The sequence below is a fragment of the Pyxicephalus adspersus genome, chromosome 2 (assembly GCF_032062135.1).
Source record: "Pyxicephalus adspersus chromosome 2, UCB_Pads_2.0, whole genome shotgun sequence".
Classification (NCBI taxonomy): domain Eukaryota; kingdom Metazoa; phylum Chordata; class Amphibia; order Anura; family Pyxicephalidae; genus Pyxicephalus; species Pyxicephalus adspersus.
The window spans coordinates 25,199,194-25,217,015 of NC_092859.1; the positions used below are offsets into that span (position 1 = coordinate 25,199,194).

The 17,822-nt window shown below is 38.6% G+C and overlaps 1 protein-coding gene across 4 annotated transcripts in view; it reads right to left on the reverse strand.

Moving 5' to 3' along the window:
- Positions 1 to 275: 275 nt before the first annotated feature.
- The window catches only part of IQSEC3 (IQ motif and Sec7 domain ArfGEF 3), a 67,407-nt gene continuing 49,860 nt past the window's right edge, over positions 276 to 17,822 (reverse strand). Inside the window, exons 5-14 of one of the 4 annotated variants that reach the window (XM_072400085.1) lie at positions 17,586 to 17,747; positions 15,524 to 15,646; positions 14,975 to 15,141; positions 13,967 to 14,106; positions 13,261 to 13,386; positions 11,924 to 12,023; positions 10,865 to 11,026; positions 10,410 to 10,502; positions 8,810 to 8,853; positions 276 to 5,007 (exon numbers count right to left, since the gene is read on the reverse strand). In XM_072400085.1, coding sequence (XP_072256186.1) covers positions 4,624 to 5,007; positions 8,810 to 8,853; positions 10,410 to 10,502; positions 10,865 to 11,026; positions 11,924 to 12,023; positions 13,261 to 13,386; positions 13,967 to 14,106; positions 14,975 to 15,141; positions 15,524 to 15,646; positions 17,586 to 17,747 — 1,501 coding nt within the window. In that variant the 3' untranslated portion in view covers positions 276 to 4,623. The remainder of the gene's footprint in view (positions 5,008 to 8,809; positions 8,854 to 10,409; positions 10,503 to 10,864; positions 11,027 to 11,923; positions 12,024 to 13,260; positions 13,387 to 13,966; positions 14,107 to 14,974; positions 15,142 to 15,523; positions 15,647 to 17,585; positions 17,748 to 17,822) is intronic. The other 3 variants (XM_072400087.1, XM_072400086.1, XM_072400088.1) reach the window with 3 other exon arrangements.

A 17,822-nucleotide genomic window follows, 5' to 3' on the forward strand; every position in this document is an offset into this window, starting at 1 on the left:
GGAGACTGCAGCAGAAATGAGGGTTAAATGTATTTTGTAAAGTGGCACTCTAGACCTTTTTCAGGTTTCTCTTGCTGTCTGTGTTCCCTTTACATTTCTGTATTACTATTTTATCCAAAATGAAAAGAATGTTTTTGGTCTTAATTTGGTTTTAAAATACATGGCAACCTTATCACAGCTTGCCTTCTTTTTGACTATCTGAAATGCTGAAAAAAGAACCATAGAAACCCTAAATATGTTCCCCCATCACAAAAACAGACAAGAGACTCGATAAACAGAGGCAACATCTCATATAATATCTAGATTTCTATAGAACAGATAAAATATTCACTTTTTTGTCAATTACAAAATTTTACAGGTGTCTGGGTACTTAATTAAATGTCCACACAGTCCGCCCGGACCACCCCCTCTCCACCCCAGTGCCGCTGGGGGGCTTTGAGTTATCAGTTGTAAACATGAAACAGGCAATGATGTGCTCTTACTCACTGAGCCTTCCACCTAAAGTCTTTGTTACAACCAGAAAACAGAAGGATGGTTATAATACTTGCAATGTGCTATCACATACACTTGTGTATAGCAAAGGTTAAAAACAAGTAGCTTATCAGCCATGGGGGAACTGACCACCCTGGGAAATGGACCTTGTAGTTCAACACAACTGGTAAGCCACAGGTTACTCAGAGTTAAGGGAATAAGGCTTTAATTCTCTAAAATACATTTCTGATTTTTTTTTGATCCAATATAATACTCTAACATCAACTCCACTAAAAAAAAAAAAAGAATAAATTTATTTGCTAATAAATACTGCAGAATAAAACTTTAAGCAATATCTTATTTAACTTAAGTAAAGCATAAATATATTAAATCTATTAAAGACTAAAGCTATAATAATTTGGTGATGCTGGGTCCTGGAATGATAGATAGGCAATGAATTCACTTGCGCTTTATATTAATAAATGTATTAGATGCATGTGTGTTGGGATAATTGTGGTTAAAGTATTATTTAGTATCAGTACATCTCTGCATTACATGCACATTTACCCATGTTCTGTTCATTTCAAAATATACTGGAAAATAGCTAATAATCTTAGCAGGTATCCAGTGAATTCTATACTTCCTGTAGTCAGGCGACAAAACAGTTCTTCCACTGCACTGAAATTTCAAGCAGTATTGTCAGCCTAGCCCAGTTTCTTCCTGCTTAGAACGTACCCACTTACATAAACATTAATGTGTTTTATAGTTCGCCTGTAAGAACTGTGCGCAGCTGACAACACTTCTTGGGATTTCAGTGCAGAAGAAGCAGAGTGTCAGCCCCCTATCAGATGCAAGCTTTCTGGATTTCTAGGATGATAAACAGGTATTTTTCTATACTTATAAGTGCTATTAAAGATACACAACATGAGATAATGCACATGTATTTCTGGCTCTGGGCAGATGTTTTAGCTGTTCTTAATTGTGACATTTGTGTGAAATTAGAATAGGGCTGTGTACACACCTAAGAGTTTTGTCATTGGAAAGGATCTTTCACGATCCTTTCCAACGACAAACAACTGGACGATGTAAGAATGAGTGCTGTACATATAGCACCATTCTGCTCTATGGAGAGAGATAGAGGGAGAACTACGGAGCGGCACCCCGCTGCGCTTTCTTCTATTCACTTGCATTGCCGTCATTCATCGGTCATCCGCCAGAACAAATCCATATATGGCATCGGTCGGCCGCTGTACACACGTCAGATTCTTGTCCGATACTAGCCCCGAAGAGATAGTTGGACGATACCCATCTGACGTGTACATAGCCTTGGGGCTTGTGTGTTTAAAAAATACTGGGAATGCGCAACACATGTGGATGAATCAAGTATGAATCAACCATTATAAATTGGCCCCTGAATCCCAATAGTGAGCCCAACATATATAGACTAAAGTGTAATTTAAAAAAAGCAAACACAAAATGGTGCATTAGATGTCTAGTCCACAAGTCCCATCTGTAATGAATCTCTTCCAGAAGGCGATTGTATGGAATTAAGCAAACAGATTTTGGCTGTTCAAAGTACGCTGTTGCTATTTTTAGGGCTTCTGCTAGTTCTATCCTAACAACTGCCTTATAGATTTGCTGATATTCTGAAGGGATTTAGGTTTGTTGTTGTTGGTTTCGGTACTTGGCATAGTATAAGCCCCCAAAAACATATGCTGTTTTGGGCTTGATAGCGGAACAACAGCAGCGAGTATTGCAGGCAATTGTAATTGGGTCTAAGGAGCGAAAATGGAAGTAGATTTTTTTTTAGGTTAGTAAACCTATAATACAAATTATTAAAAAAATACTGCTAATGCTTACAAACACAGATTTACCAGTTAACTCCTAAAACTTTTTAAGATCCTGGATTCTTCACTCTTTGACCTCCAGTCATTTGGGATTGATGGGCTGAGATGTCATATTTTCCAAAATAGTAAATTGCATCTTTGTAAACTGATATTTACCCATTAAGAAAGTAAAATATTTACTTAGTAGGGAAACTATGTTAAATTTCTAAAAGCTATATAATTCTGTTAAATGTATAGTCACCATTGGCTTTCCTACTTTCCATATGAAGAGAGACCATAAGGGGATCATGGGCCCTAGAGCTAGGGCTACAGGAGTGCTGATTTGGGTTACCTGTTTCATATTGGTATTAAATGTAATAACAATACTAAATTAATATTAATACTTAATATTGTACTTTTTCCCCATAGTTCAGTTCTTTTTAGGAGTGCATGCTCCCACCAGTGCATTTATGAATACATCATCAAGAAAGGGAGAACTGCATCATGCAGGTATATGTGACCCTCAGGATTGAGATCACAAATGTAAAAATTTCCTGTAACCTTAGGAGGAAAAAAGCTACAAAGCAAGTGATGTTTGTTCAATTTTGTGAAGGCAACCTATAGGGAAGAAAGGTTAAGGTCTAAAAAATTTTTAATTAGCTATTTTAGCAGTCAACTATCATTTTTCTACATTTGCATCAAAATAATTACCGAACCTCAGTATTAGGGATGAATGTTTTTTCCTCTAAATTATCAATGTGGCTGTTGACAAAATTTTGCAAATACTTTTAATTACCTTTGCTGAGCTCCCTGAACAAAATTTGCTTTGAAAAGATTTTCTTTATTTAAAGTTTTAGCATTATGGGGGTGTATTTAGGGTACAATTTTTATTTTAGCGTTCCCCGCATTTAGTGTTTTTTTCCTATTTATGTGTGTTTGCTTGTTATGTGTCCTGTTGCTTTACAATTTAGGCTTTACATTTTTTTTTATTTAAAAGAGTGAGTAACTTAATGAGGCTAATGTAGGATTTTTTTTTTTTGCCAGAGTATCAGGTCCAGAATAGCCAAAAGGAAGTTCTATATAACTCAGCCACATAAAAGCTCTTTGAACCCATAAAACCACCAATAAACACCTTAATTTTCTGCATCCTCACTTAACTTTGTTTGCACTTAAAGGGAAACTACAGTGTTTTTACAGTGATGAATTGTTTAATAGAATGTGTTCATTAAATATGAAGGTTCTGCTTCTTAAGTACAGTGCGATGAATGGCTTCTCCAGTCATATATCAGTGCAAGTTTGTGGATCAGCTCTGACTGTCTAAAAACAAAAGGATCCCTAAAAGTTGTAAGCCCTGTACAGACATCCAATGGATGTCAGATGAATAATGTGTGTATATAGCAGTTATTAAAACAGAGATGCTAATCCTGTTTCCTATATATGGAGATAGGGGATAGTCAGAAATAAATTATAGGTAAAATGAATGCACATTGTATAGTCACTGATAAGACACTATAGTTTCCCTTTAAAAAAAGACTACATTGTGCAGAGCACTTGACAGTACATTTGTTCTAAATACCTGTATGCTACTCCTATTCTCTGCAGCTGCCTTTGTAAATTTCTCACCATGAACGTGTGAAAATTGCTTATCCTGTGACAGCAACACTTTTTCAGTATATCTTTCACTGCACAAAGCATTGTCATTCTAGGAATATTAACATGTCCACAATGATGATGAAGTTCTGCAAAACATGCATCAAAGTAGTCCATCTTCTTCCCCTTTTCACATGTAGTTTTGGTCACTAATCCGTAGTTTCTCTGGCTGGTCACTGTGTCGTCTAATTCCAGGTTAAAGAGAATTGGAAATTTTGTTTTTCTGCAAACCTTTCCCAGGTCAATCCATTTTCAGCTAAGAGTGGAGAGGAGAAGCAAGTTGCCACAAAATCCAGGCGTGCCATTTTTTTTTTTTTGCAGGAGCCCCGGGTTTAGGTGGTTGGAAGAAACAGGAGGGCAAAACGAAGCGACTTGGGGATGTGTCTGGGACAAGCTGATCATTGTGGAGAGAGCTCACACCTACTAAATATACACAAACTGAACTCTTAAGGGGTAAAAAAGGTGTTGGATAAGTGTGCAAGAAATGCCCTTTTAAGGAGAATATATGAGATCAATGTGAATGTCCAACCATATTTTTATATTATGTGCAAGGATGTCTAATGTGCAAGGATGGGTGCTCTTAAGGTTTTAGTGAGTATGGGCAAGTGATAGATGTGCAAGGTTTGGTATGTGTGCAAGCAGATAAGTCCTAGAAGACCGTTAAGTGACCCATTACTTAAACAAGACTCCTGGAGCCACTGGAATATCTGCGTTCTCTAAGAAGGACCCCAGGAGGGCAGTATTGGTGTGGGTGGTTATAAGGGGGTGGTGGCGGGGGTAATGGGGGTTGGTGGACATTTCCTCCCACACTGCGCAAGGGAGTAGTGGTGCAGGACCCAGACAGGTAGCGGGTGACAGTCTGGTCAGGGGCGGACGTTGCCCGGCCGGGTGTGTCCAGCACAATCACCTTGACAATCTGCTGACACTGCAGGAGCTGGTCGGAGGGGGCAGCCTGCAGAGCCTCCCGCTGCCCGTTAGGAGCCGTGCTGCCCGGAGCTCCATTCTCTGGCCCCTGGGGGCCGCTGTGCTGGGACGTCTGAAGCCTGTTGTGAATTGACACCTAGTTTAGAAACAGTCAAAGAAGCATTAAATGTTACAAGACTATCTCCCACGTGCTAGTCCTGGCTGCCCTTTAACCCCAGAAGCTAACAGTCCTAATAGGCTACAATCTCTAGGTGTCCTGGGAGGGGAGGCGGGTGGCATGCTGGCGGTATCACTACAGGGCCTAAAGCCTCAAATGTAATTTTGCATTGGAAAATAATGCAAAATTCATATTGCAGACCACTATTTTTTCCTGTCCCCATAAGCAGTAAAATAGCTTAATCCTATAATAAGATAATATTATTTGTCAAAATATTATGCAGAATCTTGCATAATGTTATTGTTCTCTGGAAAATTAAAATCAAACAACACAAACATTTTGGTATATAATAACAATTATGATAACGCAGCTCAACAAAAAAACATATTTTCACTTGCCAAAAATTTGTCAATATATTTAGAGTATTTCAGGTCTACTGAATCCAGAAATGACATTAGTTTCATTGAATTGGCTCTAGTTCTTGTGAAACAGAAATCGGAATAGACGATTTTACCAACAACAAATGTTAACACAGCATATTATTATCAATCTTTATTTACACCGATGTTTTGCGTTTTATATATTAAATGTAGCATTATTTTCATGAAACCTTCATTTGCCTTCTTTTTATTCATACGTTTTCTTTGTTTTACAGAAAGTTGATTTGTTCCAAGAACAAATTGTTTACATTACCCTAATGTATTTTGCTTCATTTGTGGTGAATATTCTAAGCCAAAACAGAGAATAAACATTACAGAATTTGTGAAACAAGCATATCTTGCATATTTTGGTAATAAACTGGAGGCCCAAGATAAGTATTGGGCTCCCCATATGGTATGCAAAACTTGTGTATAGTGTCTACATCAGTGGAAAAATGGAAAACTGAAAAGTTTGAAATTTGGAGTACTTTTGGTATTGGGAGAGCCCAAAAAATCATCATAATGATTGTTATTTGTGTGCTGTGAATGAAAAAGCTTTCAATTGTTATAAGAAAAACAAGTGGGAGTACCCAGATTTGGAATCAGCAAGACGACCTGTGCCGCATGGTGCTGATGTTCCCATACCAGTGTTCAGTACACTCCCTGATATTTCTGTATCCGACATGGAGGATATACAGAGTTTGAAATGTAATCCAGGAGTTAGCAGTGGAAGTGAATATGAAGGAAGTCTTTCATCAAACCAGCAGTTCTCCCAAGAAGAGCTCAATGATTTTATACATGACCCTAGTCTGTCAAAACAAGCATCTGAACTTTTAGCATCCAGGCTAAAAGAAAAGAACTGTCTGAGACTGGGAGTTAAAATAACAGTTTATAGGATGAGAGCTGACACCTCTACCATATTTCAGTGAAGATGAAGACTTTGTGTACTGTTGTAACATCCCGGTACTACTAGCCCATATGGAAGTACCAGAATACCGAGCAGAAGACTGGCGGCTTTTCATAGACAGTTCCACTCAATGTTTGAAATCTGTTTTACTGCATAATGGCAACTGCTATGCATCAATTCCAATTGGCCACTCAACAAAACTTAAAGAAGATTACGAAAATATCCAAAGTCTTACAAAAGCTTTACTATCGTGAACACCAATGGTCCATATGTGTTGATTTAAAAATGGTGAACTTCCTACTTGGACAGCAAAGTGGATACACAAAGTACCCATGTTTCATCTACTTGTGGGATAGTAGAGCAAAGCAGGATCTCTGGAAAAAAGTGACATGGTCTCCAAGGGAAAACATGAAAAAAGGTGCAGTGAACAGCATTAAAAAGCCAATGATTGACAAAGAAAAAAATCATTCTCCCTCCACTACACATAAAGTTGGGATTAATGAAGCAGTTTGTTAGAGCTCTGAACAAGGATGGTGATTGCTTCAAATATATTTGTAGAATCTTCCCTGGATTGAGTACTGCAAGAATCTTTGATGGACCCCAGATTCAGGAAACTGATAAATGATTCAAATTTCACAAGCTACATGACTGATACTGAAGCTTCTGCCTGGCACAGCTATGTCTTGGTTGTCAAGAACTTTTTGGGTAACCATAAAGCACAAAATTATGAAGAACTGGTACAAAACTTGCTCTTAAACTTTAAAAATGTGTGTGCTACTATGAGCATAAATGTACACTATTTCCATAGCCATTTGCAAAAATTTCCAGAAAACCTTGTCGATTTTAGTGAGGAACAAGAGGAGAGGTTCCATCAAGATATAAAGGAGATGGAAGAAAGGTATCAGGGCAGATGGGATAGACACATGATGGCAGACTACTGCTGGAGCCTTCAACGTGATTGTCCTGATCATCAGCATAAAAGGAAATCATACAAACTGAGTTTTTCAATTACTTCTTTGTGATTAGTTCTGTAAATATACTGAATATAAAATATATATAGAAATAAAATATTTCAAAAATGTTATTTTGTATACATAGGCATATCTAGTTTATTTGGCTTAATTTACATGTTTCATTAGTTTTCTATGAGGTTATTATTGAGGTCATTATTTCAAAAACTGAAGCCAATCTAGCAAAACCAATACCATATTTGCAATCTATGCATAACATAAAATGACTTCTGTTCTGACTGATCTGTTTGGCAAGAAAATTTTTGTTGAACAATGTAATCTGCAAACAATGGCCATCATCTAAAAATTTAATTGGGGAGGAATCTCTTTTGTGGTCTGCAAAGTAAAGGAACTAGGAATTAAAGTGTACCTGTCACTCTATTACAGTAGAGTTAACCATTTTCTTGGCACAAGCAATAATTGCAACAAAGGAGCATGTATGGTATCTGCTAAAGGCAGCATCAAAACTTTAGGTTTTGACATTGTTAAAGGTAAAAAAGGGGGAAACAACTGCTGATCTTCTTTTAAAAATGTGCAAATGTCTTGCTGTCCTGCTAATACAATAGATTCAATGCTTTCAAAGTCATTGATCTAAAACAAAAAGCAGATCAGGAGTCTTAAGATCACAATGCCCTCCTGGCAACTGCCTTGGTTCAAGGGGAAATCAGAGCCTAAAATATTTTATCCATATGCCCTCATCCCAGACCCTAGAACACATTAGTGGTGATGGACAGAGGCAAGCCACAGTATCTGCTTACTGAGCAGTTAAATTGTTTTTGAGTTCTAAATCCACAGTCCATTCAGCAGTGATTTGAATACGTCAACTAGTAATCTTCATTTTCTATGTGGCCAAACTTTACAATGACAGAGCACTAAGCATCACCCATGAAGACTGTCCATTCTACAATGCAATGGGTGGCCTTCTACTGGCTGCTGGGAATTTTCCATTGGAGTACTAAATAGTACCTGGAGGAGGTTTTAGCTTGTTTGAACTGTTGATTGCCTTTATGGCCTGAAAGGTTCTTACGTCATTGTACTTTAAGGGAAAACATAGCTTTTACTTATTATTGTCAAGATGGGGGGGGGGGTACTATATCTGCTCTTGAGATGGAGATGGGAGGGCAAGCATGTATTTGTGATGCAGACTGAAGGCAAAAAAATTATTTACATTCCTAAAAAATGTCTTGATTTCCTAAGTATCATAATGAGGAATGTAAATTTCCAGAAAAAATGGGTGCTTCCACTGTTTGCAAGCAACCGGTACACTTTAATGAGGATCATTGTGAGGGTGATGGGGTGACTACATCATCATGTGTCTATGGGAGTAGGATTGGCCACACAGGGTGTTAGTTTGTTGTCCTGAGCTGAGGGATGGGTGAGCAGCGCAGGATGAAGCATTGTGATTGGTCGGTGTCACAGCCCTGGTGCGTAACAGCCCTACTCACCTCCACCACGCCTCCTGTGTCCTTCTCAGGTGACTCGTGCTTACCTTCAAAATATGAGGTGAACTTAGGTGCAGGAGAGAGAAAGAAAGAGAGAGCGAGAAAGAGAGAGACAGAGAGAGAGAGAGAGAGAGAGAGAGAAAGATGAAAGAGAGAGAGAGAAGAAAAAAGAAAGAACGAACAAGAAAAAAAGAAAGAAAGAGACAGAAAGAAAACAGAGCAATAGATAGGAGAGGGAAGGAAGGAGAAGGAAAGAGGGGAGAGAAAGGAAGAAAGTGTGAGGAAGAGAAAGAGAGATATGGAGACAAAAAGAGATAAAGAAAGAAGGGAAATAAGGATACAAAGAGAGACAGAATGAAGAAAAGGAAAAAAGAAGAAAGAAAATGATAGACAGTGGCAATAGAGAATGAACGGAGATGAAAGCACAGGAAAACGGAAAGAAATAGGGTCAGAATGGGGAACGCAGGAAGGAGGGAAGATGACAGTGACAGAAGATAGACAAGGAGAACAGTAATATAAGAGAGGTATAGATGACAAGGAAAGTTTGTACTGGAGAGGGGAACATAAATAAAGGAAAATGTTGTGCTGACAAATCATGTACTAAGCCTGATTATTTGGGAAAGTAAGCCTCTATGAATGATTATAACCTGCAGCTCAGAAAATCTTATTTTAAACACTGTGTGACAGTCCCTAACAATTAAAGTCCTGAATGTAAAACTCTCACATGAACCAAGTTAGGGGACATTTTTAACACTGGTAAACCTATTGTTCTGTACTATCTGCCACAGGACGCAGACAAGTGACAGCTGGCAGATTTCTGCTGTGCCTTGGAAAATATCCCTTCCTAATATTCCATCTTCACTTCTTATAATCCCCTGTTATTTATACAAAGATAAAGGGTAAATATTAAAGTACAAAACTTCATTTTTCTAGACTTGGAAGAGGCGTGTAAGTGTTACCCTCCCTTGTTTTACAATGTCTATATGTTTGTTAGGTGGATCTAGATTGGTTATTTGTCTCGGGGAACCAGGCTCAGGCATGCACATGCATGGTAGGAAACCCAGCGCCCATTGATGGTGCCTGCATGACAACACTGCTGCCTATTGCAAAGCAGTGACTTGCAGTTGGCAGTCAAAGCTGTTACCTGTAGGACATCTGGTTAGGATTCCCTAATTGTTCTTCTGATTTGTAGTATCCATGTGAGGCTTGGTAATCTCTATCTCTAAAATAATATAAGAAAGGATAACAATATCTCCTTTTCTCCTTAATCTCTTGAGCTGAGGAGGGCAGATGAACTGTGACTGGACACCCCACTGCCCTCATATGTCCTTAGGTACCTACATAAGACAAAGTGTAGCTATAAATGTTCTACATTTATCTCCATAAACTTGAAATCAGGGGCGGGAAATGGTAATTGCAAACTGTTCCAATGTCATGTGTTAGACACAGCAAAATGGTCAGGAATGAAAAGGCCGGACATACAGACAAGGACAGATGTAGGCAAATGAGGCCGACAAAAAAAATGAGAGTAGCCGGATTGGGGGAAAATTCACGGGTCAGGAGGTGGGGCAAGGCTGTGACGCTGTAGGAATATACCACTTACCGATAGGAGACTCCTGCTTAGGCTGAAAGTCAAGCTGAGATCCATTTGTTTTGGCAGGGGTGGTCTTCACTCCCTGCTGCTTCTCCAACTCCCCTACAATCATGAAACAGAACAGTTAGAAAGTAAAACAAGGTATACCATTTGGCACTTGACAGGTTGGAAACGCTTGATTCTCATCCAGATCCTTATGAGTCACTATTAAAAAAAAGTATGCAGTTTGAGAAGTTTTGGGATTTCGAATCTGTCAATGTAATTAAGCTTGTACTACAAAACCTACATCATCAATGTGCTTGGTAAGCAGCTTTATTTGCCAAAAGAGCAAAATATATTATTATTAAGCTAATTTTTAGTACATGCTTTTAGTATATGCTACCAATTTTTTATAAGCAGAGGAGATGGATTTTAAGTACTGAAAAGAAATCTTCTCTTTGTGTAAGAAACCAATCAATGCTTACACTCAATGCGTATTTGTTCCATCTCTGTCACTTCACAAATGGATTCTTTCAGGTCCTCCAGAAATTTCTGTAATTCCTCTGAGCCAAGAGCACAAAAATGCAGAACTAACTTCTTCTCCGATCCGGAAAGTGGACTGACCAACGTGATCCCATGCGGGTAATCTGAAAGTACAAAGGTAAATGTTATATACCAAAGCAAAATCTCAAATTTGTGTGGCAGAAATCTTTTTTTTACTTTTCTATTACTGTGTAGAATTTAAACATTAATAAAAATAATCATTATATTGAGGCTCACAGCAACCAGTAAGGTATCTCTGTGAATTTTAAGTACAGTGGTACCTTGGTAAAAGTCCTTAACTCGTTCCAGATCCTTGGACTTATACCAAACAAATGTTTCCCATAAGAAATAAAAGGAAAATTATTAATCCGTTCCCATGGAAAAAAAAATCCTATTGTTATTGGCATATTATACATTGATGGGGATGTATAAAATGATTAAAACACTGTTTAATACTAAAATACATAAAGACAATAGCAACTAGATGAAATAAATGAAAATGTAACCTCACTTTACCTTGCTGAGAAGAGCTGAGTGCCTACTAGGATGGTGCTGAGAAGGGAGGAGGAAGATATGTTATGTAATTCACAGAGAGTTATAACTGGCGTACTGACGCTCGTTAGCAGTCGTGGCTTTGTCTCAGGAGAGGTAAATAAGGGTAGCGCGCGGTGTTATGACCCATTTTGACCCATGCAAGTTCTAGCACAAAGGTTGTATACCAAGCAAAATTTTTCGTGTCCAAACAGGACTTATACCAAGTTGGACTTGTTCCAAAGCGGACTTATACCGAGGTACCACTGTATATATAAATGCAAGAATATCCAAAACTCCAGAATCATAGTTTTTCATTTTAATAATATCCTTGTTATGAATAACTAACAGGTTTGAAAGGTGATTTTAGTTATAAATCGTTAAATCGAAAATGTTTTACTCTCTTTTTCTCCTGCCTGAGTGACCTGAGAAATATTAATTTTTCAAAGAGACACAAAAGGATATCTTACATTCATTCTCATAAAGATGAAACTGCATCCCCAGAAGAGGTACCGCTCGGCAAAATGTGTAGGTGGAAGAGGTCTTCTTCTTGGGGCACAGCTTCAAGATCTGAAGAAGAAAGATTCTTTGTGAGAACACAGAATGGCAAATAGTTCCGCCTGGCAAGCACAGTGACAACTTATATTTTGTGCAGCGAGTCAAAGTTCATGAGTTCATTTATGTTCAATGACAATGGTCACCAGGATAAACCGGGGATGAATCTCTTCAGTGGGGGTACAAACAGAGATGAAAACCTGACAGTTTTAACTCTTCATTATACCATCCAACATGTAAAAAAAAAGCTTTGGCTTTAGATGATCTGAAACCTGGTTTTTCATATGTACCCTGTCAGGAGAAATATGAAATATGAGCTCCTTACAATGCTAGCTGCTTGGGTGTTGATTTTACACATTGACATCAATATGTAAAAGAGTCACTAACCCATAGCAATGTCCACCACAAAATGTCATTATTCCTTATTGTCTGCATACTAATTCTGGGTCATTAACTCAAAGTTTGGAAGAAAGTCATTAGACAAGTAAAATGCATTTTCAGAGGCTGTGGTCAGAATATGCAGCCTTTGTTCCTATCATGGGTAAAAATGCCTAAAAAACAAAAATGAAATATATTCCAGCTTTCCAGTCTTTAGTTGTGGTTGCTGCATTAGTCTAGTTTGCTTTTTTTTTACCTATGATCCTGCCATCAGCACATTTCCTAGGTTGAAATCACTCATTGTCTTTTCTGTATCTGTGGAGAAGCAAGGTTGTCACCCTAGGACAAGACTACAGAAAACTTTTCACACTACTATTCTTTCCAACATAGATGGTAGGAATTCTGTAGTCCACAAAGATAGCTGTATAAAAATGTAACTAATAAGAGTGCAGCACAAGCAGAGAGTACAGTAATTTAACAGCAATTCTGTTTAAACTTTAGCAGGAGCAATAGGTAACAAACATACTGTTTATAACAAACAGTGGTATATGTAACAAACCAAAAGGCCAATCAGGCCAAATAAAAAAGGCTTGATTTATTAAAGCTCTCCAAGGCTGGAGAGGATACGCTTTCATCAGTGAAGCTGGGTGATCAAGCAAACATTAAATGGATTTCTTTAAAGTCATTTGCTAGGTAATGTTTTAAATCCTTGACCAGATCCAGTCCGGATTTGCTGGATCAACCAGCTCCACTAATTAAAGTGTATCCTCTCCAGCCATGGAGAGCTTTAAGAAATCAGGGCCAAAGTGTCTATTGGCAGGGCTGTTGCAAAATAAAACTGTTCGTAGTAGGATATCTGCTTGATAATACTTACTAGCAGAAGGTCATTAAAGAGGAAGACCTCCCTCTGATGTGCTGCTTGTTTCTGGAGTTTGTTCACATCTGTCACTTCGAAAAGACGACTACAGCATACCAGACGCCGGTGAGGGACAGACAGAACCTGTTGGGAACATAAAAGCCAATCATAGGCTGCCACATCATCGATATGTACCACCTCCTAGGAGCCACAAAGGTGTAATCCTTCAACATATTTCATACGTAACCAATGAATACACTGGTTGATAACTCTGAGTTCAGAGGATGTTGGGGAGTTACCCTGATAGTATCTTGAATATTTCAAGGACTCCCAGCATATCTCCACTGGGTTCCCATGTCTACACCCATGTTGTGCCAATTACAAGGGATTTTCACCATCCTTTAGCTGGCTTCCCAGTGTGAAGAAAAACAAAAATGTCTTTTATAAGGGTTTTCTACTTTCTGAGAGACAGCGTTAAACCTGTACACTTGCCTCTTCCCTTCTTCTGAAAGACAAAGGAAATCTGGCTCAGAAGCCCTGCCTATCAGCTATTCTGTGACTTAAAGATCTGAAGCTGCAGACAACTTGGATCAGTTCTCCTTGGATAAATTTACAAACCCACTTAAAGAAAGCCAACCAGGTCAAATGAAGATGCTGAAAGCATATCAGACTTTGTTTTTACCATACAAAATTCTGTATATACATTTAAAAGAAAGAAACGTACACTTTTCATGCCCACGATAGATTTTTCCACCTTTGTCACATAAGTCACATGATCTTCATTAGATTTTAGTTCTTTCTGTTGGATCCGTTCATATATTCCCACAACCATGTCACGAGGAATGTCGGCTCCATCATCCACCCCTAGGGAAGACATGTTGTAATAGACTTAAAAAGCGTAAAGAGACATCTATATCATATTACCACTTTTTTGCCATACCTAAAGGGTGGCTGTCACCAACTTAAAATATTGCAGAGAACTCAAGAATTTTGAGTGTTTGCTTGCAGTGATTTTTATTTCTGTAACTTTTTTGGTTCACTTGCAAAGTGAAATTGACTAGTCAGTTCCATAGCACGGCCTCCTCCCTTCTTGCACATCATAGCTCTCTTCTCTTCTGAGAGTCTCTAATTATTCTGCGCTGGTCAAGGTCCCCCAGTCCTTCCTTTACCTCCCTACCTTTCATGTAGCTGCAGGGAGGGAAACAAAAGTGATAACTATAGAGTGTCACTTGAATGGCAGCCCTGAGTCTGCTGCAGGTTTCCAAATGCCCATTAGTTCACAGACATTTTGTAAAATGTGACATTTTACTTCTTTCTGTAATTGTCTGTGAACTGGAGCAAACACCATTAGCAATATCCTTCTTGCTGGTATAAATCAGTCTGCCTATGTACAGTAGCCAGACAATTCTAGGTCAGCTAAACTTTGGTATTTAATGATATCAGGGCAGTCAAGGCTGGTCCATAATCTGTAGGGTGCTGGTGGGTTGTCCAAAACCTACTTGCCCTGCTCCTGTCCCTTTCCTGGTCAAGCAGTCACTTAACAAAGAGATGAAAGCAATGGCATTTTACTTTTTATTACATTTGGGTGCCTTGCAGCTAGAGAATTACTACTGGACTACTACATAAATTAGATGTTCTGAAATAGTTTTTTTCACATTACACAAGTGCAACTGAGACTTTTTCAAATAAAATCAAACACGGAAAAGCAGATAACTGGGCACAGTTCTCTGACCTCGTAGGTTACGGATAAAGTCCTCCAGCATCATTTTCCGGTCAGGTTTAATGCTAGGGCTGTACATGTCTGTGTTGAGCAGAATAACAGCAAAGGCCAGGATGAAGATGGTGTCGGGATTATGGAACTGCTGTACAATTTCCGGGTTACACATACAGTATCGCTGGCTATTGTGGGGAGAAAAAGACGACATTAGTGCAAACACCTGTGATGGTCTTGCTTAGGCTACGTACACACGTCAGATGATTCTCGTCCGATTCTCGCCTCAGGACAAGAATCTGATGTGTGTACAGCGGCCGTCTGATGTTGTTCATGGATCTGTCCTGGCGAATCCATGAATGGTGAACTATTGTAATGCAAGTGAAGGTGAGAGAGTGCAGCAGGGTGCCGCTCACTTGTTCTGCCCCCTCCCCTCTCCATAGAGCAGAAAGGCGCTGTATTTACATCTTTCAGTCTTTTGTCATTGGAAAAGATTGTGAAAGATCCTTTCCAACGACAAAAGTCTAACGTGTGTATGTAGCCTTAGTTCACCAGTCATTAGAGCCTTACCTGAAAGCTTCGATCAGACGCTCCACCTTTTGTGCCTCACCCTGGACACGAATGTGTGCTTGAAACTTCCGCAGAGCCTCATCCAGCTCCATGTTGGAGAAATCCATCTCGTCCACAACACAACTGAAAGAAGCAAGAGGTAAGGACACTGCTGCAAGAAGTCTGCATTGGTGCAAAGAACTACAGTTAGCCCTAGTAACAATTCAGAGTTGTTTTTTGCTGACTGCGCAAACTAAAATTTTAGTAGTGTCTTTTTACTATGATTTTGCAGCCTTACCCTACTGAACAAATCCTGAAACTGGGAATTTCTAAGCCATTTCTTTTTGCAAATTCAGATTAAATGAATGAAAACATAGCTTACCCATTTGCACATTTACTTTTAACCAACTAAAGACATTTCAGGTGCATTAAACCAAAAGGTGCTAAAATGTCCTAAATTAAAATGCACCGCTCCAGAACCTCCTCTCCAGCAAAACATCCTCTATGTAAAAGAAGAAACTTGTATGTTTTGTTAAAAGAAATTTTTTCCTAAGGAACTAATAAGACAATAGAGTTGCAAAATTTGGTGGCAAAATTTATTATGTGTCAAAAGTTTTCTACCAATCCCTAAGCAATCCTTGTAACTCCAGTTCCACAATTACGTAACAGTTCTATCAGAAAGACTTAGATACTCTAAATTCTATTCTGTTTTATGTTTAGTAAAAACGATTTTTTTTTCAGCTGCCCTTGTAATCATTTTTATACAAAGCTCAGTAAAGCAGTGCATCGCGACGCGTGAGGGCTTGGAGCGTGTAATGCGCGTTGACTAGGCTGACCTAGTTACAGAGCTCAGGTGAGGAGCTCAGAACACGAGTTATTGTGACAAAGGAGGGCAATGCACATTAGAGGTCTATGCTGAGGGCTGAAGATATTTTATCTTCATACAATGTATGCAATTTTATATTGGATATTTTGCCCTAGTTTACAAAAAATTGCTGTGCGGAATTTTTAAGTGTATTTATGGTCAAAGTTAAAAATTACATATGATACAGTCTGTCGCTAGCATTAAAACAGCAATTTCTGTTTTTTTGTTTTTTTTTGTATAATATAGATAAATTATATAATATAGTTAAATTAAATTGACACAAAAATGTTGTCATCTTCTGGACAGGGCAGTTAGATGAAAGTTAGATAGAAGTAGTGTAAGATTCAATGTATTAATCAATATAACCAAGGTAATTTATTCTTACTTTAGTGGGATTTATTTGGCTCCAGTTGCTGTGCTTTTAATAAAATACTAATTTCTTTTTCTTCATGTAAATGCTCCTGATCTTCTCCACTTTTCTCAGCTATTCTATGTCTACGTACACCAGCATCAGCTGCACATCATTGCTCTGGACTGGCTTCCTGATATGGAGGCTGCCATGGGTGCTCGAGGTCTCCACAAAGGAGAATGTGACAGGCCAACAATGTAGGGGCATAATTGGAAGACAGGAGTGCTGTCACCCATTAAAAAGAAATCTCCTAAAAAAGGACCTTATTGGTAGGATTACCAAGTGTTATTTTAACTAAAGCTGCAAATTAAAAAAAATAAGCTTGAATACATTAACATGGTAGAGAATGTATGGGACTTTAGTGATTTGGTTTAGGTCCCTTGCCACTGCCCTCCTCCTAGATAAGTATAAATATAAAATGTTATAAAAAAGGATACATTCTGCTGATATGTAGTAGTGGAAACTAGTGAGTTTCAAAATACAGAAGAAGATGGGTAGGCAAGTTTGCAAAAAATGGGTTTTGAGTGCTCTTCTAAATGAGCAAAAAGTAGGAGCAAACCTAATAGGACGAGGAAGACCATTCTAGAGAGTTGGGGCAGCTCTAGAGAAGTCTTGTATTCGTGCGTGTGATGAGGTTATGAGTGAGGAAGTCAGTAGTAGGTTATTGGAGAAGCGAGGAGAGCGGCTAGGGGAGTATTTTTTTACAAGGTCAGAAAGGTAAGTGGGACAAGTACTATTCACAGAACTAACCATGAAGTGGTTTCTGGTTGTCCGGTTATTGTAGTAAGGAATATTAGCACATTACTCACTCAAGGACGTCACGGTTGAACACCTTCTTGCTGTTCCCCAGGAACTCTCCAATCATTTGCCGACTAAGACCTTTCCTCTGAAGCAGAAAATGTGCCACCCCTATAGGGGTGTCTGGGATAAAACCACGGGAAATCAAAAACTGGATGCCCTTGTCAGGATTACTGTGGAGAAAACAACAGTGAGTTACCAAATTTACATGTAAGAAAATCTGTGATTGGATTGCATTCACAATAAAT